Source organism: Nycticebus coucang, chromosome 15, assembly GCF_027406575.1.
Source record: "Nycticebus coucang isolate mNycCou1 chromosome 15, mNycCou1.pri, whole genome shotgun sequence".
In the NCBI taxonomy this organism is placed as follows: domain Eukaryota; kingdom Metazoa; phylum Chordata; class Mammalia; order Primates; family Lorisidae; genus Nycticebus; species Nycticebus coucang.
The window spans coordinates 38,952,046-38,975,649 of NC_069794.1; the positions used below are offsets into that span (position 1 = coordinate 38,952,046).

Sequence of the window (23,604 nt, forward strand, 5' to 3'; positions counted from 1 at the left end):
CCCTGAATAAATACCTCCATGCAACAAGTTAGAAAAAGGAAGAGAAGGAAAGACAAAAGAAAAGAGGAAGAGTTAGTCTAAAGCTAAGGCCAATGTTGTTTTAAGCACACCTACCCATTTTGCCTTTACAAGTCAACTAGTAAGCTTTGCTTTTGTTCTTCTCATTGTTTACAAAACTATATTTTTACTGACACGTTGAAAGGGATTTTCCCAATATATCGTGGTACTTTTCAAATATGAAAAAAGATAACTATTGTATTACACCACATTAGCAACTAGCCATGGTGGGTCTTAAAGGATATGATAGTCGGTTACTGTGCAAGACAGGTGAATTAATTACAGAGTTTGGGGTAAGAAAAATCAGTGTCTTCTCTTATCCACTTTCTAAATCCTTCTGAGGTGCCTTATCTCTTTGAATTCTCTACATGTAACAGGCATTTCTGATTTCGTCTTTGGGGCGAAAGTGAAGTTATTCCAGACCGTCCACCTCCTGGAAGCATTTCTTTCCACAATCTATTAGGAAATAAGGAATTGAATACGGAATGATTCCATTATTCTTAAGCGATTTCGGACAGACTTCCTTCCTAGAACTTGAAAACTGTCCTAGAATTTTCACTATCTTTACATCAATACATAATTTAATAGAAAAATAAAAACCAGATGAATAAAAACATTACGTTTTGCTTACATGTGATTTTTTTCCTCAAAATAATTTCTTAACAATCATGAAGTGGAAATGGAACATGTTTTCATTTATATCTCATTGCAAAAACGCGTAGAGCTATATCCTAAATCCTTGAAGGAGAGCTCGGAGCGCTCGGGCTGCTCTTTAAGTTAGCTGACGATTGTTTAGAAGCTTTTGGAAAAAATTACGAGTCGTTGCGGACGAGGCGGAGTATTAGACATGCAGTCTAACGGTAGTAGCAGAAGAGAAGTGGACGGTCTGTCTCTCCTTTTCCGATCGCCACTTCTGCGTCCCCGGCTTTTCCTCCGCGTCCCTCCCACAGTTTCTCTCCGCGTCCTCCCCCGCCCCTCCTCCCCTCCTCGCACGCTCGCGCTCTCTCCTCCTGCGTCTCGCGCTCTCGGAGTCTCTGCTCCGAGTTCCTGGTTGGATAATTTGGGTTAATACTAGTGAGTGAGGTTTTTGCGGCTTCAAAGGGTATTTCAAGTTTCCGGAGCTCCTCCCCTCTGCACCGTGTGACAACAACAACTCGTCCAGACGGCAGCCTGCACTTTTCAGCTCATTTTCTCTCTGTCATTCCCCTCTCAATCTTTGATCAATGTACTTGCCAGGGAGAACCCAAGTCCTTCAAACCTCCTCCTTTTCACCTTCATCCTTAACTTTGTGCTAGAGCAGAACCCACACAACAACGGCCGACCCTCCCCGCCCCCGCCCCCCTCCAAACCAGCCCTCGATCCCAGCCCCCGGAGAGGACTCGCATTTCGACTTGCGGGACACTTTTGTGCGTTTCTCTGCAGAGCGCCTCTCGCGCTCGCCCCTCCAGCGCTCGCTCGCTGTTACTTTCACCTCCCTTTCCCGGTCTCTCCCTTTCTCCTTCTTGTTCTCTCCTAGAGTTGTTGTTGTTGCCCTCATCGCTCCTGCTCCCCCCTTTCCCCCCTTCCCCTCCCGGGGGTGTGTGGCAACTTTTCCCCCTGGCTTCTCCACCTTCGGTCTCCCCTTATATGTGACCATGGCAGTGCCGGCGGCTTTGATCCCTCCGACCCAGCTGGTTCCCCCTCAACCCCCGATCTCCACGTCTGCTTCCTCCTCTGGCACCACCACCTCCACCTCGTCGGCGACTTCATCTCCGGCTCCGTCCCTCGGACCCCCGGTGTCCTCCGGGCCAACTCTGTTCCGGCCGGAGCCCATCGCTTCGGCGGCGGCGGCGGCCACAGTCACCTCTACCGGCGGCGGCGGCGGCAGCGGAGGCGGCGGCGGCAGCGGCGGCAACGGAGGCGGCGGCGGTGGCGGCGGCGGCGGCGGCAGCAACTGCAACCCCAGCCTGGCGGCCGCGGGCAACAACAGCGGCAGCGGCGGCGGCATTAGCGCTGGCGCCGGCGGCGCCTCCAGCACCCCCATCACCGCGAGCACCGGCAGCAGCAGCAGCAGTAGCAGCAGCAGCAGCAGTAGCAGCAGCAGCAGCAGCAGCAGCAGCAGCAGCAGCTGCGGCCCCCTCCCCGGGAAACCCGTGTACTCAACCCCGTCCCCAGTGGAAAACACCCCCCAGAATAATGAGTGCAAAATGGTGGATCTGAGGGGGGCCAAAGTGGCTTCCTTCACAGTGGAGGGCTGTGAGCTGATCTGCCTGCCCCAGGCTTTCGACCTGTTCCTGAAGCACTTGGTGGGGGGCTTGCACACGGTCTACACCAAGCTGAAGCGGCTGGAGATCACGCCGGTGGTGTGCAATGTGGAACAGGTTCGCATCCTGAGGGGACTGGGCGCCATCCAGCCCGGAGTGAACCGCTGCAAACTCATCTCCAGGAAAGACTTTGAGACCCTCTACAATGACTGCACCAACGCAAGGTAAATAGCTGGGGGTAGCCCCCGTCGCCCGCAGCCCCTTCCCACCGGCCTTTCCGCCCTTCCCTCGCTCCCTTCCCGGCGCCGCCAGGCTTCCCGGCGCCGCCTGGCTCCGCGCGCCCGGGAGCCGCGCGCCTCTTCTCTCTTTCCCCCGGGCCAGCCAGCAGCGCCCCGATCCCCTGAGTTGGCACCTCACTCTGCCCAGCTCTTGCTCTTCTGGCCCGGTCCTCCCCCTGCCCGCCTGGGCGCTGGGGCTTGGCTTCTGTGGGACTCTGAATCGTAGAGCCTCAGGGTGAAGGGAGCGGGAGGCAGGAGGACGGCGCCTTTCCAGGAGCCACAGCTCCCTTTTTCAGGGCGCGCCAGAGTCTAGGGATTCCCCCCTCACGCCACTGCTAGCGTTTGTGCACTTCTCACGACCTGGGTTCCACTCCAAGCCTCCAGGCACTGGTGGGGCCGGTCGGCGGCGCCCTGCGGCGCCCCAGGGGCTGGGGGAGGTCGTGATCTGCCCCGCAGGATTCGGGGAGCAGAGAGACGCGCTTCAGACAAGGGACGGTCAGGGTAGTCGAAGGAGTGGGTCAGCTGCCAAGGGGGTCACTTTGAGGTCGGGAGGGGAATGAACCCGGAGGCTGAGAAGCCTGGGGCAATCCCTGGGGACCAGCAGGGAGTTCAGCTTTGAAGCCCCAAGGGGAAGCACGCCGAGGGGAGGGGTCTGTGTTCGCGCATGTGTGTGTGTGTGTTTGTGTGTGTGCAAAGGAAAGAAAGGGGTACGTTTGTCCCGGGGCATATGTGAGGGCACTAGCAGGTTTTCTTCTGTGGGGGAGGTAATTGGGTGCTTGAGACTCTTGAAAGCTGAACTGGAGAGTCTGGGAAGGAAGACCACAGCACTTCTCAAGCTCTGAGTCTCTTTCTTTCCCAAGTCTTCTTTCTTTTTTCTCTCTTCCCTTTTTTTTTTTTTTTAGGTTAGTAGCTCAAGCAACAAGCAGGTGCACACTTTGCTCTGGGATGCTCTGCCGGCCTGAATACTCTATGGTCTGGGTGCCTTGGCTTCCCCTGCCCGGCAAAGCGCGCGCTTGGAGGAGGCCACTGGACGGGTTCCCGGCCCGACCAGTTTTATGCTAATGAACGCTCAGTGGGGGAGGACCTACCGAGAGGGGGCGGGAGTGGGGCAACTTGTCAGTTTCGGGGTAGAGACGCTCGTTCCACCTCCTTTTGCAGTTCGGCTTTGTCCCGCACCATCCCTGCAGGGGAGAGCAGAGGGAGAAATTCAGTGATGCGGGGAGAAAGTGAATAGGGAAAGTTGAAGACCTGAAGCGGGCACGTGAGAACTGCGCGCAAAATTTGCGCGGAAACTTCGGTACCCTCTAAATAAGTTTAAAGACTGGGAGAAGAAACGGAGTTGATGTGTGCCCGTGAAGAGTTAGGGAAGCGGAGGGGGGAAAGAAAGAGGCATAGGAGAACACTAGGAAGAAATAGGAAAGCAGAAACGGTAGCTTTTCTCCCCTGGAGACAGACTTCTCACTAGCGCCTAGGAGGGCTGTAAAACGAAAAGGACTTAAACTCCAACTCAGCAAATGTGCTCTTCTGACCTAGTCAGAAATCATTTTTCATGTTTCTTTGCCATCATTTACATGGGGCATGGGTGTGTGTCTCTTCATTTGGACTACTACTGGATAAATCGTGTGTGTGTGCACGCGCGAGTGCCCGAGCGTATGGACAGGTGGCAGTAAAGATGGGGGCAGGAGTGGACCAAGATCACTAAATGGCATTTACTCAGGTACTTGGGAGTTCTTGGTCGCCCAGAATATAAAATAAAATATCTGCCCTCAATGGTGTTAGAGCAGAAAATTGTTTCGGAGTTATGAATAATGCTAGATGAAATTTGAAGCCAGTTCAAATGTGATGGTTATGCAATTGTCTATCCGGTAAATTGGTGAAACGCTGTTTTTCTCTTTAGGAATCAAACATCCACTCTCCTCTGAATCCTCTTTGTGTGTTTCTGGCACCACGTTGTACTAGATAATCACTATCCAACTCTCTTTCTCTCTTACACCCACTCACACAAACACATACATTGCTTGAGAAAACTCTCTGCAATGACTGTATTATGATAAATGTTTAATCAGTGTAAAACTTGATGTTTTTCCTGACATTTTAAAGTTATTAACTGAATTTTTTAAAAAGTTTTTTTCCCCCTTGAGGTTAACAGCAGCTCTGGAGTTAAAGTTTGCAGAGCCGAGATAAGTTAAATACAGGGGAACTGCTTATCCCTTCAAAAATGTCTCATCACTACTCTAATTATGTTTTAATCACTTATATGCACATACGTATATTCACAAACAGTATTCTATTGTCTTCATCACCTGGCCTCAATATTTTGCAGTTAAATGTGTTGTTCCAAAATCCCGTTTCAAGTTAGTTTAACTTCCCAAGTTAAACATGGGCAGTTTGTGGATTTAGCATTAAATTTTGATCTTAGATCGACAAAAATCATGTTCAAAGTTACATACACGGGAATACTGTAGTGATTAACTTGAGATGTTTAGTCGCAGATGCCTACCTAGAGTTTTCTAACTCTGCCACTGATTAATGAAATAGAATATTTACCATTGAACTCCTTATCAAAATATACTGTTTGCAATGTAATGTATTGTTATTTTTATGATTATTGCAAGAGTTATTATTGTCTTAATTCTTAACTTCCAAAGAAATAATCTAAGATGTTTTGCATTGTAAATTTGCAAAACTAAAATTACTTTGTTCAAGTCCAGTTTTATGTTTTTCCTATTAAGATTCTTTCTCATTCACCTAGGCATATTGCTTTCTTTCACTTTGTTTTTTTTCTCCTCTAATTACTTAACAGACTAAGGGAATAATTTATGTAGAATATAAGAGAAATTGTGAGAGAAGGCAAACTATAAATTTTTTGTGTTTTATGTGTATATATATATATATATGTAGTGCGTGTGTGTGTGTGTGTATGAGAGAGAAACAGCAAGTCTTTGCCCTCTCAGCTTCTTATAGAACATACATCTATCTGTCTTTTAACATTTAAACATCAGAAAATCTGAGGAACTAACATGATGGTAAAGCAAAGAAATGTTCATAAACTTGCTCATTGTGGCTCAGTAAGTTAGTAGCAAAACAGAGAGTGGATTTAGTTTGCTTGGGGCTATTGCATTAGTATGCTATCTATGAAAACTAGAATAAATGTTGGAGCCATCTGTCATTACCACAAGGAGATGAAAAAGAGAGTATCACCTGCTAGACAGTAAAGCTAAAAAATAAAGATCTCAAAACATGAAAGAAAATATAAGGAAATATATTTAAATTTGTCAAAGGACAAAATCTGACCTTGATCAGCTTCCTCCAATTATTTTTTAAAAACTAAACATTAGTCGCATGAACTTGCTGTTACAAGAGAGGTCAGTTAATTAACTGTTTACCATTAAATAACAACAAAAAGAGAAAAGTAATTATGTACGTGGTCAAGTCTCTGTATGAGTCAATTGCTTGTTTACAGATTTGGGTTAGGATTTAATTTTCTGTGAATTTGGGTAAAAATAAAATACTGTTCTCTTATGTTATCTAAAATACTTACTTCTTTAATTATTGTTAGAAGATGATTTTACCCAAAGATCTTTCAAGCCAGATTGTGATTTAGGTTCTAGCAGCCCTCGATTTGAGGAGTTTATAATTTGAATAGATTCCAATTAGGTTTATCAGTCATTTTATATGCACATACGTATATTCACAAACAGTATTCTTTTGTCTTAAAAGTCCATACAACCTATGGACAGAAGATTGAAAGACTTTCCAAGCCTTTTATGTTTTAGTAGTAATTTGTCCATGAAAATTTATTGTAAGAAGTGCAAAATATTTGTCAAATCTTGGCTCTACTTTTTGGTTTGGAATTCTAATAGAGATGGCAAGCTGAACGAGTCTATATTTATTTAATATTTCCCCTGTTGCCTGCTTCTCAGTAGCGTAGACTTATGCACTGATGTGGAAAGTTTCAAAATAAGTACAGATTCACTTCTAACAGATAATGATGATACTTGGCATAGAGAAATTTAAGCATTACTTCAAATGGAGCGACACTGTGCTTTTGAACTTTTTGTATTACAGTCGATTAATGGTTCCTATAAAGCCTAATGTCTCATTTTATAACATTTCAAAAAGATAGGGCATAATTAGAAGATCAAGGCATAAAATAACAAAAGTTGTTTGGTTCTATAACTTATTTCTGTACACTTTAAAAATGGTAGCAGATTACACTTTACTAACTAATATATGAATGAAATGTAAGAATTTTCTAACCTAAAGTTTACTTTGTTCAATCAAGTCATATTATAGGATCTAAATTCTTGAGTTATTTGGGTAATACGTTTCAAACTTGTTTTTCTTGGAGTTAGTCTCCAATAATATGGTCATTGTCAAAAGTTTGCATGGTTATGAAGATGTTTTACTTTCCAAACTCCACAGTTTATTAGTTAATGCCCTTAGCCAAGAAATGTAATTTACACATGTGATATTTTATTTTGTGAAGCCTCAAATATTATGTAGAATAAACTGCATGACGGGCTTTTCCTTCCAGAGTTTTCTTACAATTTTTCATATTTGCATTTGACACAGAATTCTTAAATCCTCATTTACTAATCCAAATCTACCTTCTTTTTTGGTTTAATCTGTTACATTTCACTGAAGTTGAATGTAAATTACTGAGACAAATATTAGACACCTTCTTTTTGCCTTACTACCTCTTCCAACCCCCTGAGATGTGACACCCTATATTGATTAAAGTCTTGGCAGGACTGGAGCATAAATCACTCTTCTCTTTGGCGATTTACTATGTGTGATTCACCAGCATACGAAAACATAATATGCTTTATTGTTTCCCATCTGATGTTTTGTTTTTGGAATGTAAGTAGCATTTGTAAATCAGCTTAATGTGCAACTAAGTAGTGTTATTTTAAGAACAATTTGTGCTTTGACTATCAATTAGTATTATTGTATCTTTCCTAGTTATTTTACTAAATTGCTTCATACAATTGCCTTTGTCAATCAAGTAAAATAGTCATTTAAATTGCATTGTATTAGCAACATGCAACATGACTATTGCAAAATATAATAGGAAATGAAACTGTCACAGGTTGTAAACTGTCTTCTTTTGAATCCTTATCTAAAGAAGTTAATTTGAACTATGCCTTCTCCATAGATACAGGTGAGTCTTCCAGATTTCATCACACATTTTGATTTTAAGGATTTAGTTACTTGCTTCCTTCAAAAAGTTAAATTTTGAATTTTATCTTATAAGGATTTCTTTTTCAGATTGTTCACACACACACACACACACACACACACACACACCTATACACACACACAAAGCCACATCAAGTTATATACCTTTAGAATAACAGGAACTGTAAAATTTGTTATGAACTATTTGGGTATATAAAAATGTGATGAAGATAAAGTTTTATCATTGGATTTTTATAAAAACAAAATGACCTTAGCATATGCCAGCATGTGCCATTTTCTTTTTTGAAGTAATTCATTGTGATTGGTTAGTTTGATATATATACTACATATATATGTATATGTATATTTTTCTAAATACTGATAGGTAGTATATGAGAATATGTTTTCAGTATATGTAGTATAAATATTCCAGCTAGGAATATATTATATTTTCAGGATTTGGGGCTGCATGAAGGTGCCCCTTGTTATGTTGAATAATTAATTTTTCAATGAAGAAAACCCCAAATTAAAAGTCCACATAATGGAGCTTAGATGAGTAGAATATCAAAAGCTTTGGTGTGCACAGATACATATATCCCAGACAGCAGATGCTGAGTGCAAACTTACATATTGTGTTCTAATTCCTTTACCTTTCCTCTTTTCAATTGTCAAAAGTATTTCTATTTAAAAAGTAATTTTTGTTACTGCAGTTGTCTTTTAAATAACTTGTATTTGCTTTGTAGCATATGTCACATACAGGAAATATTTTATTAGAGTAGTGTAGCTAGTTTATCAAGTTACTGCTTTGGGAAAAAAAATACCAAGGATAGGGTATTTGGTCCAGAAATGATCAATTATTAGATTAACTGGTGGATCACTTTATTAGATGAACCTATTTATTTTAAGAATGTTTCTGAGAATCTGTTCAGACTGTGTCCATTGTTGCTAGTTGCAGACAGCTAATGAACATCTTTATGTGTAAATGCACCAATATCAGTAAACAGAATATTCAATCCAGTATAAATTAGTCAATTAGACAATCAATAAAAGTTCATTGCTTTTCAAATTAATGATGGAATTAACGTTAGAATTAAATAGTAAATAAATGCCCAATTTAAAAAAATATATGTCAAATCATATGTAATGACCCAAATCACCACTTGATCCAAAGTCAAGTACCTTGAACCAGATGCATTCAGAATTTCTTGGTGTATTCTGACATAGATTTCCTCTTGAAGGCAACATCATTCTTACCTATTTAAAATAATTAATCTTTAGATTTTGAATCTGTTAATGACTGAATTGTATTAGAGGTATGGTCTTTATGATCCAAATTGGCTTGTAATTGATCCAGGATCTCAAGCTGGGATTCTTCTGCACTCTTAAATATATGTGACTTCCTTGGAAGTTGTCAAAGACAATATATTAAACGGGAAAACTCACTATTGTTGTTTAATTGGTCTAATTTTTTTTGGTTATAAATATATTTAGGCGTCCTAACTATGCAGTACAGCAATGCAATGAATAACCAGTTGCTTAAAAAATTGTTTTAGAGAGTAATGAGAGAGAGACACACTGAAACTAGGTATTTAACTAAAACATTTAAAATAATGTTGTATAGGTTGAATTCAGTACCTGGAATACATTTCATGTTTCTAGTAGTAATTCACAATGAAATAAACCAGTTACAGATAGACAAATGCTGAATGATATCACTTATATGTGTGATCTGAAAAAGTTTAACTCAAAGGACAGGGAATGGCGGTCACCAGGGACTTGGAGAGCTGTTGGTCAAAAGATACGAAATTTCAGTGACAGAGGAGGAATAAGCTTGTAATATCTATTGTACAACATGGTAACTGTATTTTCTATAATTTGAAACATAAATTTAGTTTTATATGACTATAAGTAAACCTTGAAGAATCCTGCAGTGGGTTTTTATGATAGCATGTATTTTTGACAAAAAATTGGGTATAGTTTTAAATCATGATGCTGATAAAGCAAATATTGAAATAGGCTGCGTAGTATATTGGTTGATATTGTTTAGTAACGTTGAGTAATTGAAGAATATATTTCTTTCCTTAGTTTAAATGAATGGAGTGGTAAAAAAGTATTTTAAAAAAAGTCACAGTTATAAGTTAAATTATCTTAGAATGCACATAGTATCAAACATTTCTGAATAATTAGATTACCCCTTCCAGTCACAACAGCAACAAAAAATAACTTTATTTTTCTTCAAAGGCAAACAAAATATCTTAGTAAATAAAGTGTGCTAATTGAAAGGGAACTATTTTGTGGAAGCCTATAGAGGCATTTGCAGTAAATACTTGTTAATTCAATTTAAGAGATACTGGGCATTTCTTAAGTAAAGGAAATGAAAATAAATCTCTAGAACATGTTAATGAAGAAATACTTCTTTACAGTCGATTATCAGGCAGATAAGAGTCCTTCTTTAAAATCTTAAACTACATCCTGAAATTTTCTTAATAGCAACTGTGAATGGGTTGTGTTATTCATAGTCTTATATTTTAAAAATATTTTGTTTATGTCTGAACAAAGTTAACTACTGAGGGTAAAACCAATCTTTGAAACTCATCACAGTTCTGCATTCAACAGTACTAATTCCTATTTTATATGTAAAATTTTGATTTTTCTTTAACTTAATTCATGGAAATAATACTTATTCCTTGAGTTAGTCAATTTCTGGTTTAATAATTACCTTGGATTTTAAAGGAATAACTTGGAGCACTTTAACTTTCATATTACCAATCACATCTTTCGTACTAGGATGGCTGTTCTCTTGTGTGCAACAAGTGTAAAATTTGTATCAGTATTTTAGCCAAAATGTTGGCTTTTTTATGTTGATTAATCTTAGCCCATTTGTAGTCTTATGTACTTATGCTTTAAATAAGTATAATACCTTAAAAACAGCCTTTACTTAAATTCATATGTGTATTTGTATACATTCACATACACATACCTGCAAACACACACCCTTGCAGAATATAGGGTCATAGGACAAATAACTTACTAATAAAATTGGTTTTAATTTTGCTTTTCATCATACATAGAAATATAAAGTAACAGATGAAAAAAAGATTCTGCTATACTGAATGGCAATAGATAGGATTAGAGTATAAGAAATAATTTATAATTAAATATTTTAAAATATAATTATCATTTACAACGTTATGTGGTTACTAGGATAGTGATTTAAAACTTAGCTTAAATTTTCTAGATTTTTTTTATAAATAATGTACTTCTAATTCTCTATTTAAAATATATATGAGAATCATTTTAATACATGAAATACCATTAAGTATTAGAATCTGTACACACTGTATGACACTGAATGTGCTTCAGGTCTTTGCTCTGTTTCTTTTATTGGTTTATTTCCTTGCTTCTTGCATCTTATTACAAACATAGTCCTTAGAATCAGTGACTATTTCCAATGATAGGAAAACAATTTTGTACCTAGAAAAAAATGAACGTCTTAAAAGCTTTGCCATCAACGAGATGAGTTAGGAAAGAGGTCAATGGGTTAATCTGCAGGTCTACATAAGGAGATGTGTATTACCACTTCTTTGCAGTGGACAGTAATTGTCTTTGAAAATACCTGGTAAAGATCTAGTTAAATTGAAATCAATTACTTTCTCAATCATTGCATGACCTTTGTCAAGTTATTACGTCATTGGGAAGAGTGCAAGCGTGCATACAGTTTTTTGCAAAGTAGAGAGAAGCTTATACTCTAACAGACTCCTTGAAAGTTTCAGCCTCATCTAAAGCTATGGCATTAAAAAAACAAAATAAAGCTTTGTACATAATAACAAATCTTGTACAAAAGAAAGTGTTTGCTAAGATCATTATTGTTTTTAGTTATCTACATAAAACCAGACATATTTAACTTCACTTTCTTCATCACCTAGCATATGTGTCTATTTTAAAAGGAAAAAGTAAGGTTACAAAGTATTTTATGACTTGAAAGTTCTAATGCTTTTAGTCTTACTCTCTAAGAATGCTCTGACAAGTGTGCATTATAATCAAAGATGAATATTTGTCTGCTGTTTGCTGATTTTTTTTCTTCACACCATTGACAGTACAGTGCATGCAGATTTGAACTTGTAGCCAGAAACAGTGCTTCCATGCTTCAAATTGCCAAAAGACCCCAAGGGATAGAAACTTGACCTGCTTTTATGAAACCATAGAATTACATTTATACAAGTTACCCCATGGGAAAGGAATGAACTGATCCCAATTCAAACCTTAATATTGGAGCCTTCTGGGTCAAATTTGATTTTTCTTTCTGTTTAACACCTGTTTGGCTACATATTTAGTAACTTGATGCTCTTAGGAAATTTAAAAAATATTATTTATCAATGGTATTTCGTAGTTAAGCCATCAAAATTTGCAGCCCATTAAGGTTTTTCATGTTAATAAAATGTTGATTTTTTTTTAAAACAATTATCTTCCTTTTAAATATATATTCTAGATTAAAGGAGTTTAAACACAAGTTTAATTGGATATGAAAACAGTATTTTGGAGATTTTATTAATTTCTTTTCACTAATGAGTCAGTCCAACTGGAAAAAACTTTTTTGGGGGGGCACTTTTTCCTTGTCATAACATTTCAAAATAAAGATTTTTTTTATCTGAATATATTTAGTTTTTGTTAAAGTCACCGTTGAAAGGGTTACATTTTTTATTTTATTTTTAGCTAGACCTTCCAAAGGGCTACCTTGCACTTACAGTAACAAATGAAGGCAGTCAGTGATAAATTGGATGCAAAAAAGCTGTTTTTAGTTTTCATTGGAGTCACGTTAGTTGTGTGGTTTGGCTCTAAGTTGGAAAATTGAAGTTACTCATTTGTTTAAAATAAAGAGGAATTTGGGTATGTAGTACCTTGCTTAATTTCTGTACCATCAAAATGCTATGTCATATATACCCAAATGAATTACTGATATAAATGCGTAGAGTCATAATACCTCTTTGCTTATAACTGATGGTATTAATAACCACCATTAGATTTAATGAGGACCTACTTGTCTGTGTCATATGACTTGCTCTAAGTGCTATACACACCCACCCACACACACACAACCACTTTATAAATGGTAAAGCAACACACATACATGCTATCACAATTATAATGGTAAAATAACTTCATCTCTGGATTTTGGATTTGAGGTGAGCAAATTCCTTTCCCAAGTAAAAATTAAAAGGAGTTTCAAAGACCTTTCACTTCTTTTTCACTTAACATCAATAACATCATATGGCTAAGTTATTGCTTATTTCCCTATAAGAATAAAAAAATTATAATAAAAGTGGCTATAATAAACCAGTTCTTGGAAGAGGAAAAATTGAAATATCTAATGGAAGGTATACCACTGTCCTTACTGCCACAAGTCATGATCATCAAGAAGAAGCTATTTGGAATTTTAAGCATGGTGTTGTATATTCTTTTTTATTGGCTGTTCTGTTGCAAAAAACTTACCACTGTAAGGTAAACAATTTTTCTGCCTTGCCCTGACACTTATCACTTGAATGAAGCTGAAAAGTTAAATCGGGTCTTTAGATGTTTCCTGATGTCACTTTGATGCCACATTGATAAAATATCGATTTCTGATTACATGTTTAAGTTGAAAGTTTGCACCCACTAGTTTCATGGTTATTTAACATGGCTGTTGCTCTTCACTTTCTCTAACTGTAATGGAAAGAAGGAAAGTACGTGGATCATAAGATCATTATAATGATCTTTAAAAGAATCTATTTCAGAAGAGGCAACCTAATCTGACTTTTGTAATGGTGATGATACGAAGTTTCTATGACCTTTTTTTTTGTCTTCCCATGGCTCTTTGCATCTCTATTTCCAGTGATGAATGGTACACACCATGTGAATTGGACAAAAAAATCACTCTAAAAAAAACCTTACTATAAAATGCCTGAGAGGAGAGATGAAACTTTTATTTTTAAGGCAATTCTGTAAAAGTAGAACAATACTTAATGTTGCATAGAATTCTGCATGATACTTAAAATAGGAAGCTTCAGCCACCAAACCAAATTTTATCTTCTTAAATATCCTTATCATCTAAATTATCCTCATAACCCATGCTTTTTTTAAAAAATGGAAAGTCTGGTGAAATTGTGCATAAAATCTAAACACATTCCCGTGAAATTTACCTACAAATACCAGACAACAACAGAACCAACTCTGGATTTTTGAGCTATTGATATTTAGATTGGATTCCCCCAATTCAACAGTGTGAAATGTAATGTCATTTATTTATTTGCTTTTAATTTTACTTTTTCAAAAAACTTGTAACTGATTTTTATTAAGACTTTTTATTCCAAGTTTAAGAAATCAAATTAAAATGGCATATTTGATCTGAGGTAAACTTTTTTGCTCCTTCTTTTGGAAAGTGGGTTAAATAAGGGCCCATGACAGGAATGCTGTTTGTTTTTCACAAAAGTTGTTTGTGATTTCAGGTACCCTTGGGAAATCTCTTGATCAGTTTCACATCTGTTCCTGTCAAAGTGGGTGCTAAGATACCGGTCACCCAGCAACCATGTCCAAGAGGGAATTGGGCCGATAATAACTTCAAAAAGGAATGACAGATGCTAGATTAGGATGAAAGACAAAACGCATGAAAAATGAGCTTGTTAGAATCAAAAATTTGTTCAAGCACCTTTATGCAAATTAAATGAATATTGAATATTTGCATGCAGTAATTTCTACTTTTTCATTTGATTGAAAAGAAAAGAATAGTGCATTTAAACTCACAAATGTGACTTCTTTCTTTTGTACTAATTAACAAACAAAGCAGAATCTCTTTTTAAAATATCAGATTAGCCACCTGGGTTCTCAGATCTCTACTAAGTATGTTACAGTGTTTTTCTTATGAAAATAGTCCTTTTTAAGAAGACTTGGTTTATCTAATGTTCTCATCATAAACAGTCTCTTGTGAATTAAGATTATTTTAGGGGAATATAAATCCATTTCTTGAGAAAGCATTTCAAAAGTAACCTTATCCTGTTGTCCTTGAAATTGGTTAATGTACATTAATAAAAGATCAGTCAAGATGAGTTCACACCAAAAGCGCAGACCTCTCATTGACTGGTTAAATAACAATGCATTAAAGTAAAGCAAAGTGGTGTACCCAAAAAGAAAGGCAGCAGGAAGATCTCTTCAAAATGTAAGATGTTCTTTGATAAATCACCAGTTTTTCTATTGAACTATTCACATCCTAATCAGAATTTAGAAAAGTCTGATAAAATGTAGTGATTGAGAGAGGTTTCTGAGTCTTGGTTTAGCAATGTCTAATGTGGTCACGTAGAGAAATTGATTTTCTTCAGAAATTAATTAATTTTTCATATCGCCCTAAGCTGCAGTTAAAAAGAGTGCATACTTGTCTGTTTTTTCCAGAAATATTGCCTAATCATATTAATACCATTGCCCCAAGGATGAAAAGATAATTGTACAAATGCATTTGGAAATATGTATCACTGAGTATTTATGATTAAATTATGCAAATGACCCAGCTCTCATCCTTTCCAGACCCAGATTGTCTAATTAGGATTGATATGCTGAATAGATGTTCCAGAATTTGAATACAAGCATGTCCAAGGAGCAGAAAATTGGAAATGACAAGGCTGAAATCCAAAGAAAAGTGTCTTTCCTTTCTATACTTTGTTAATGTGCTGTTAGCAGCTGAGAGTTTTTCCCCCTCCCTTTGGCTATTTTGTGGCTCCTATGTGCTTATTAGAAACAAGTATGCAAAGTGAATTGAACTTTAGCCAATAGCATTTTATTTCTATTTGGTGCTTATTTAAATATAATAATCTCTTGGCCATTCAAAGAGAACATCACTATTAAGTTGCTTCAAACAGTATAAACTTACCCTTAATTGGGTGACTTGTTTTTTTCTCTGAATTGGTAGCATTGCTTTATTGCAAAACTCTCTTCCCAAACTTAATGGTGTAGCAATGCAGTATTTTCTAAGGATTTGCTTTCTTGAATCTGCAGTTTTTTGGTTCATTCATTCACTTATGAATCTTCTTGTAGTTGATAAAATGACTTAAGCAACAGTTCTGATTAGGGAAAAAAATCGGTGCTTTAAGTGTAACAGTGTTTGAATTTGAGACCCTCAGCAGGCTTTCCCCCTCACTGATTGCACTCATTCATCTCAGATGGAGGGGTGGTGGTGAAGAGCAGAGAAGGGACTGAACTGTCAGGACTTCAGCCTTTGTTAAGCAGCGGGTAGTCACTGCCTCTGAACTCGGCTGGCTCCTGCTTCCCATCTGCAGGATGATGGATTGCTATGTTTAATACATTTCAGTTTTTGTGTGTCATAGTGTGGACAGACAGTATTATCAGTGATTTCAACAGTGATTAGGAAACCATTTCAAACCATTCCTATTGGCCAGGCAGCTTCCAGAAATGTCGAGTGAAACAAACTCGTTGGCACACTCTCCATGTAAATGTGTAGTTTAACCAGGCAGGGGTTGTACACGCTCTGCTTAAACCCATGCAGAAGCCCGCTGAGAATTACTGGAGTACGTAACCATTTTAGAACAAAATTACACAAGACAATATTAAGATCATTTTGGGGTCTCCAACTGAAACAATCATCCCAAATAGGCCCAAGTTCAAGAGAATTTGTATTATTTATATGTATAGTAAAGCACATGCTGAATGGCAAGACTGTAGTTCCTAGACTGTGATATTGTTGCTATGCTCATCAGTTTTGAGCTATTTTGCTATATGGGGAGAGTAGAATGTGAGGACTATGTTACAGCAATAAGACGTGACCTGGCATGTACTATGTTGGGATTTTCTGAGTTGTGGTTGTTTTGTGGTTCACAAGTCCAAAGAGTGAATGGTTTCAACAACCAGCAAACTACTATGTGCCAGCTCAATTTTCTCCCTAGAGTGTCTTATTCTATTTATAAAGCTGGTGCTATGAAAATACAATTAACTAAAGGAAAAGAAACTATTTTTTTTCAAGGTACAGGTAAGGTTTTATTTCAAGAATGGAACATAATCAAATTGGTAAATAACACATCATTACTTCCCGGTTATAGTGTAGTGTACGAAATATACAAAATGTAGTGTAAATTATGATGTACATTATAAACTGTATTATGAACATGGAATTGTAACTCTCTTAGTAGTAAATAGGTAATTATCAAAATGTAATCCAGCCAAAATTTTGAAACAAAAATCTAAATCAGGGGAAGCTACTTGCTTTCAATTGATCTCTGTTAAGAGTAAGGTTAATGAAAAAGTTTAGGTGGTCAACAGCAAAGGTCTGATGAGAATATGAACTTCAGATCCCAGATGATATTTTCTCTTGCTAATGTTCTGCAACTGCACAATTTTCACCTGGGATCCTTTCAGTAAAGAATTCTGGTTTTGAATATCTGCTTAATACATACTCAAAGATGCATACATCACAGCACAAATGCCTAAGTACATATACATTGCATTTTTTTCAACTACTTCAATAGATAAATTTACTGGCATTTTAATATAATAAAGACAGGCGGTACTGTACTTCCTGATAGAGTTATAAAAATATTCATATATTTTGCAATTTTTTGTTCTTTAAGATAATTTTTTTCTTTAAGATTATTGAAACAGTGCTTAGCTTAAAAATTATGCATTCATTCAACATATCCCAAAGGAGTCATCTGTCAGAGTAAATCAAAGGTAGTGATCATATATACGTTTGTATAAAAATTATATAACTGGGCTTAAACGAATCTAGATTTTTAAGTCAAAGCTATTCACAATCTGTATAGTACATATACAGTAAAATAATGTACTACCCCTCAACATTTTTGTACTACATAATCATCCTAATGTGTGGTTGTCAAACTTTCAGTGGTAGAAGGTTGAGTAGTGAGTTATTGCCTTCACAGGGGTGAGTGGGGGGCGGGCAGGGAAGTGGCAGAGTGTTTATTCTTGTAGACAAGGATAAGGTGTGGGGGGAAGCTATTAGTAGGTCACATCTCCTGAAATCACTGTGACGTGAGGCATTTTCTGTCAAGTCAAAGGGAAATGCACACAGTTCAGGCTACTGGAGCTGAGGTTCCTGGCCTTAAGCTCACAGTGGAAGACAGAATAGCAGGGTGCGGAGGTGTTGAGTAATACTCTTTTCCAAAGTAGAGCTATGCCATGGAATGGTCATAAATTATTCTTCTATATCCCTTCACTTAACTATTTATTAATAAATTCTAAGGGTAGTTAATAGTCAGTAGACTTAGGATATAGGCTCTGGCTGGAGATAGAACTTAATGAAAGGAAGGGAGCACTTATACCATGTAAGATCTATAGACTCCCCGCTTCCTGCAACCTATTATAGAAGATAGAATCGCTTGGCACATTCAATTGTGTATTTTGCCCATAGATAAACCTGTTTGGGCTATTCAAAACTGAAAATTGTGCAGCATTAAGAGTGTATATGTGACTGTATGTATGAATGTGTGTATACACATAGCTGCATGCGTACCGTAGGTTGCCAACCCTTGTTATAAATATTGTTAGTCTTTTGTTGAGTTAAACATCATAATTACAAAGTAATACAAGTCATTTTTCTTACTATAGTTAAATAAGGGAAAAAAATGTGCTAGAAACTAAATGAACGAGTTTCTCATGAAGCTAAATGAATCCGTTTTCTGTCTGGAAATGTTTTGGACTGGAGGAATATTAGAATCCCCTTTAGTCTGCCCCATCTGTCTGCAGCCACGATGTGGGTACACCAGCTCCTGCATGTACGCAACAGCCCTTGTCTTAGCGTCTTGCTGTTACTGTTTGGTAGATCCATAGATGGGGGGAAGTAGAGAGGCCAACAGGTTCAACTTATTTCTCAGTAGCTTCCTATAATGATTCCACCTCTAATTAGGTGAATTACTATTGCATGAAAAAGGATAAAAAAGGCTTTTGGCCATCTTAGCTAATAAATCACATTGACTGCCTGGCCGATCAGATCAATTGTGCATAAATCAGTGCCTTAAAGAGTCTTAAAATAAGATTGTACCAAGACCAATCGATCCATGGGCTTGTGTAAAGGTATGGGCTCTTCCGTATAGCAAACGGCACGCAAGTCCACAATATTGAGACTGCTATGCTGACAAATGTTGCCATGCGTGTGCTGATCTTAGAGGTTTGGCTCGGACATGTAAGATATTGTGACTTAACAACTGAAATGTTTTTGTCTCTCCTAGTCAAATTTGTTAGCTAGAACATTTATTTACCAACATATATACAAAAGATCAGTTTTTAAAACATTACCAATGAGTACAATTCTTAGGAAATGTTTCTGACAAATATATCATGATGTTATTTCAAAAGGAAATTAAGTGTCATTAATATACCTCCAAATTCTCAAAAATAAAATGAGGATGGTACTTGTTCCAGAGGAAGGTTGTGTAGATAGGAATGAGATAATAGTTATTTGAAAGTACTTCAGAAATTGTGAGGGATGTTTCAATAATTATTATACTGTTTAGAATTCCCAGATGAATTTTTAAGACATCTTTTACCAGAAGAGTTTATAAAGCATAAAGAAAAATCTATTTTAGTTCTAGTTATCACACTTCGTTCTTTCTAAGGAACTACCAATGAAATCATAATAATTAAAAAGAATTTGTGAATTAGGAATAACTACAAAGTCTTTTTATACATATACATATAAATATATATATATATATATTTTGGTGGTGGGGGCAGAGTTTCTGTTGTCCTGGGTAGAGTGCGGTGGCATCATCATAGCTCATAGCAATCTCAAACTCTTTTCTTTTTCTTTTTTTTGCAGTTTTTGGCCGGGGCTGGGTTTGAACCCACCACCTCTGGCATATGGGCTGGTGCCCTACTTCTTTGATCCACAGACACCACCCAACCTCAAACTCTTGGGTTCAGGTGATCCTCTTGCCTCAGCCTCCCCAATATCTAGGACTACAGGCACACCAGGAAGCCTGGCCAAATTTTCCACTTTTAATAGAGATAGGGGTCTCACTCTTGTTCAGGTTGGTCTCAAACTTCTGAGCTCAAACAATTCTCCTTTCTCAGCCTCCCAAATTGCTAGGATTATAGGCCTTGAGGTACTGTGCCTGGCCTACATATATTATTTATTAAAATTGTATTAACATTAACTTTTAACTTTGAATAATTGGTTCACATGGTTAAATATGTGAGAAGCAAGATAAGAAAAAATATAGTCATAGCATCTGTGAAGGAAATAACTCTTTTTGTTTTGGGGAGAATGTCTTTAATATCCGTAGAAACTGTTACACAATTCTCCAGGAGAGCAGGCGATTCTGTAGAAGTTTAAATCAGATATTACTTTATCTTTAATTTACTTTTAAGTTAGTTAGAACATTCTATGATGGCAATTTTTTTGGGGGGGGGCTGGGTTTGAACCCATCACCTCTGGCATATGGGGTCGGTGCCCTACTCCTTTGAGCCACAGGAGCTGCTCCTATGAAGGCTAAATTCTTAAACTAAATACATAGTTTGTAAGTATTCTGTGTCAGGCATCTCAAAATCTTCCAAGTGATTATTTTTTGGTGCCTGCCAAATATTCTCTGAATTCATCAATATAACACTGTTCCCTATGTCACAATACTATTGTTCTGCATTTGTCTGTAGGTTTATGACAATGCCTTATGCACTAAGTATTGTTTCTCCTTTGTTATATTGTGAAATTTAGTATGTTGTTGAAATTGGATCTGATTGATTTTTTTCTTGGCATTTGTCTATAGAAACAGCTCTTGTCTAAAACTTCCAGGGGAAATCCAGGTAGACTTCTTTTGTTGCATTTTTCTTTACCTATTGAAAATTTTGAAATATTTGTGATCAGCTGTTAACAGTTTTAAGTGTAGCTATATAGATACCTTCTGCTGGAAGACTTCTGTTTCTCAAATTGATCAATAGATTTTATAACTTGAATGAATTTAAGTTCTAGTGACTATCAATTGATTTCCTAGGATTAATACAGAGTTATTTTGCATCTGGTTTTGCTAAAAACCCTCAGGTACTTTCTGGCACATAGTAGGCATTCATTATAAGTGTAATTGACTTCCTTGGAATTTTGTTTGCGTATTACTGAATTATATGAAAATGTTATAACTTTTCATTATAGAGCATTTTGATTATGACTGAAATTAAAACACTAATAGAAATACTGGAAATACTGACTGATGTTGTAGATTTCTTTTCTTTTTTTTTTTATTTTTGAGACGGAGTCTCACTATGTCGCCCTCGGTAGAGTGCTGTGGCTCACAGTTCACAGCAACTTCAACTCTTGGGCTTTAACGATTCTCTTTCCTTAGCCTCCTGAGTAGCTGGGACTACAGGTGCCGGCCACAATGCCTGGCTATTTTTTGTTGCAGTTGTCATTGTTTTAGCTGGCCTGGGCTAGGTTCGAACCCTCCAACTTTGGTCTATGTGGCTGGTGCTGTAACCACTGTGCTATGGGTGCCAAGCCAAGATTTCTATAGAGAAATAAAAACACAGAAAGTATATTTTGCACTAATTCTTAATACTGAAGGTGTCTTTAATTCCTGAATGCTTACCATATGCATTTAAACTTCATGTATGTTAATACTCATAATTTTATAAGGTTGAGGTTTTATCTTTACCTCAGTTATTATTAACTAAGGTTTATCTTTCAGATTAATTATGAAAGGTCACAAAATACATAATTTTTGAAGTATCAAAACACTTGAATTCACCAGTCAGACCTAACATAAGACTATATGTATTTGCAGTTTGATATTTACGTTCTACTATTTTTAGTGTTTATTGTTTTCTAGGACTTATATTGTGTTTTAGGTATGTGGTCACCTTCACTCCCTCTAACAGCTACAAGAAGTAAGTTAGAACTACCACTTTTAAAGATGAAAACACTGAAGATCAGAGCAGTTAATTGTCTTGCTTGAGGTTACACAACTAGTACATTGGAGCTGGAGGGAATAGAACCCAAGCAGTATTATTCTAGAACTTTTATTTCTGGTATATTGTCTTATTCAAATAGTACTCAATGAATGACTCTAATTAGATTGCAATTTAACATTATAAATTATTTGGAAATAACAATAATACACTTTTTCTTTCTTTTTTTTTTTTTGTAGAGACAGAGTCTCACTGTACCGCCCTCGGGTAGAGTGCCGTGGCGTCACACGGCTCACAGCAACCTCTTAACTCTTGGGCTTACATGATTCTCTTGCCTCAGCCTCCCGAGCAGCTGGGACTACAGGCGCCCGCCACAACGCCTGGCTATTTTTTGGTTGCAGTTTGGCCGGGGCTGGGTTTGAACCCGCCACCCTCACTTTTTCTTAAACATTCAATATACTTGTGTGTTCTGTGTGTCTGGAATACAAAGTGGGCAATAATTTTTTTTAACCAAGTTAATTATTATGCTTTGTATTAATTTAGTAGTTTTATGAAAAAACTTTAGTATTGCATATAGTTCTAAGACTTTTAGAAACATTTTTACAATAAAGATGTACAGCAAGCAAGTTGTAATTTTTTTCTCATATAAAATACAGAAGTGATATTTAATTTTATATCCATTAGCATTGTTGATTAATTTTTAACTAGATAATGACAGAAGCCTATTGTATGCATGTTCTTCTAATGACAAGGGGCAAAAGTATATCAGTATATTCTTTCACTCTACTTTATTTTATAATTATTACTATGTTTTATTTTTTCCTTTTTTTTATTTTTATTAAATCATAGCTGTGTACATTAATATGATCATGGGGCACCATACACTTGGTTCATAGATCGTTTGACACATTTTCATCACACTAGTTAACATAGCTTTCATAGCATTTTGCTGAGACCTTTACATTCCACATTTACTAGGATTCACATATATCCTTGTAAGATGCACCACAGGTGTAATCCCATTAATCCCCCTCCCTCCACCTACCTCCCCCCTCCCTCCCTTCCTGGAAAAGAACAGCCAAGGTTGCACAATTACTATGTTTTAGAGGCAAGGTCTTGCTATGTTGCCCTAGCTAGACTCCAACTCCTGGGCTCAAGAGATCCTCCCAGTTAAGCCACCCAAGCAGCTGGGACTGACCACAGGTGGGTGCCACCACACCTGGCTTTCTCTCATTACCTTTTCATTCTTTAAGTCTTGGTCTTGTTACAATGTATTTTGAACATTTAAGAAAAGTTAGTATCATCATAGGGAGTCTTGCCACACAATAGACAGATAAGGTCATATTTTGCTCATAGGATGAGCTCAATTTGAAATAATTGCCATGTTAATTTGTTATATTAATCTATGCCTTTGGAGAAATTGGGATCAGAGAGAAAGTAATACATAAGAACAACTGGATTAATATCTATTATAATTCCAGTCCTATCTTGACAGCTGTAAATTCGCCATCCATACCTGTTTCACAATTCCAAGTGAGTACTTCTGTCAGAGCAAGCTACTCTGATTACCGAGTCTATGATTCTTACTAAATTTAAATAGGTTTTTTTCAAAAGCTTCAAAATCATTCCTTCAGTTACATCATTGGAGTCTAAACATTATTTTGTAGTAACATGCAGTTATCCACATACATGTTCTTCCATTCAGAGAGTTTGCCATTTGGAGGATACCTTTAGATGATTATTATTATTGTTTCTTTTTCACAGCCGAAAAGTTATTTTGCTATTTGAGCAAACTCATATTTCACATAAAGAACTTGTTTATCAGACGGGCACATTTCCACAATGTGTGAGTCCCCTGGTGGGGTCCTTCGTCACTTCACTCATCTTTGTTTATTCACTTTAATCAGGTGTAGGAAATAACGCTGTTTCACCAGGTTAATTATTACGGGGGAGAA

At 37.2% G+C, this 23,604-nt stretch overlaps 1 protein-coding gene across 2 annotated transcripts in view; it reads left to right on the top strand.

Moving 5' to 3' along the window:
* The first annotated feature begins 953 nt into the window (after positions 1-953).
* DACH1 (dachshund family transcription factor 1) overlaps positions 954-23,604 on the top strand; it is a 446,358-nt gene continuing 423,707 nt past the window's right edge. For both annotated transcript variants that reach the window (XM_053563860.1, XM_053563861.1), the window contains exon 1: positions 954-2,524. In XM_053563860.1, coding sequence (XP_053419835.1) covers positions 1,692-2,524 — 833 coding nt within the window. In that variant the 5' untranslated portion in view covers positions 954-1,691. The remainder of the gene's footprint in view (positions 2,525-23,604) is intronic.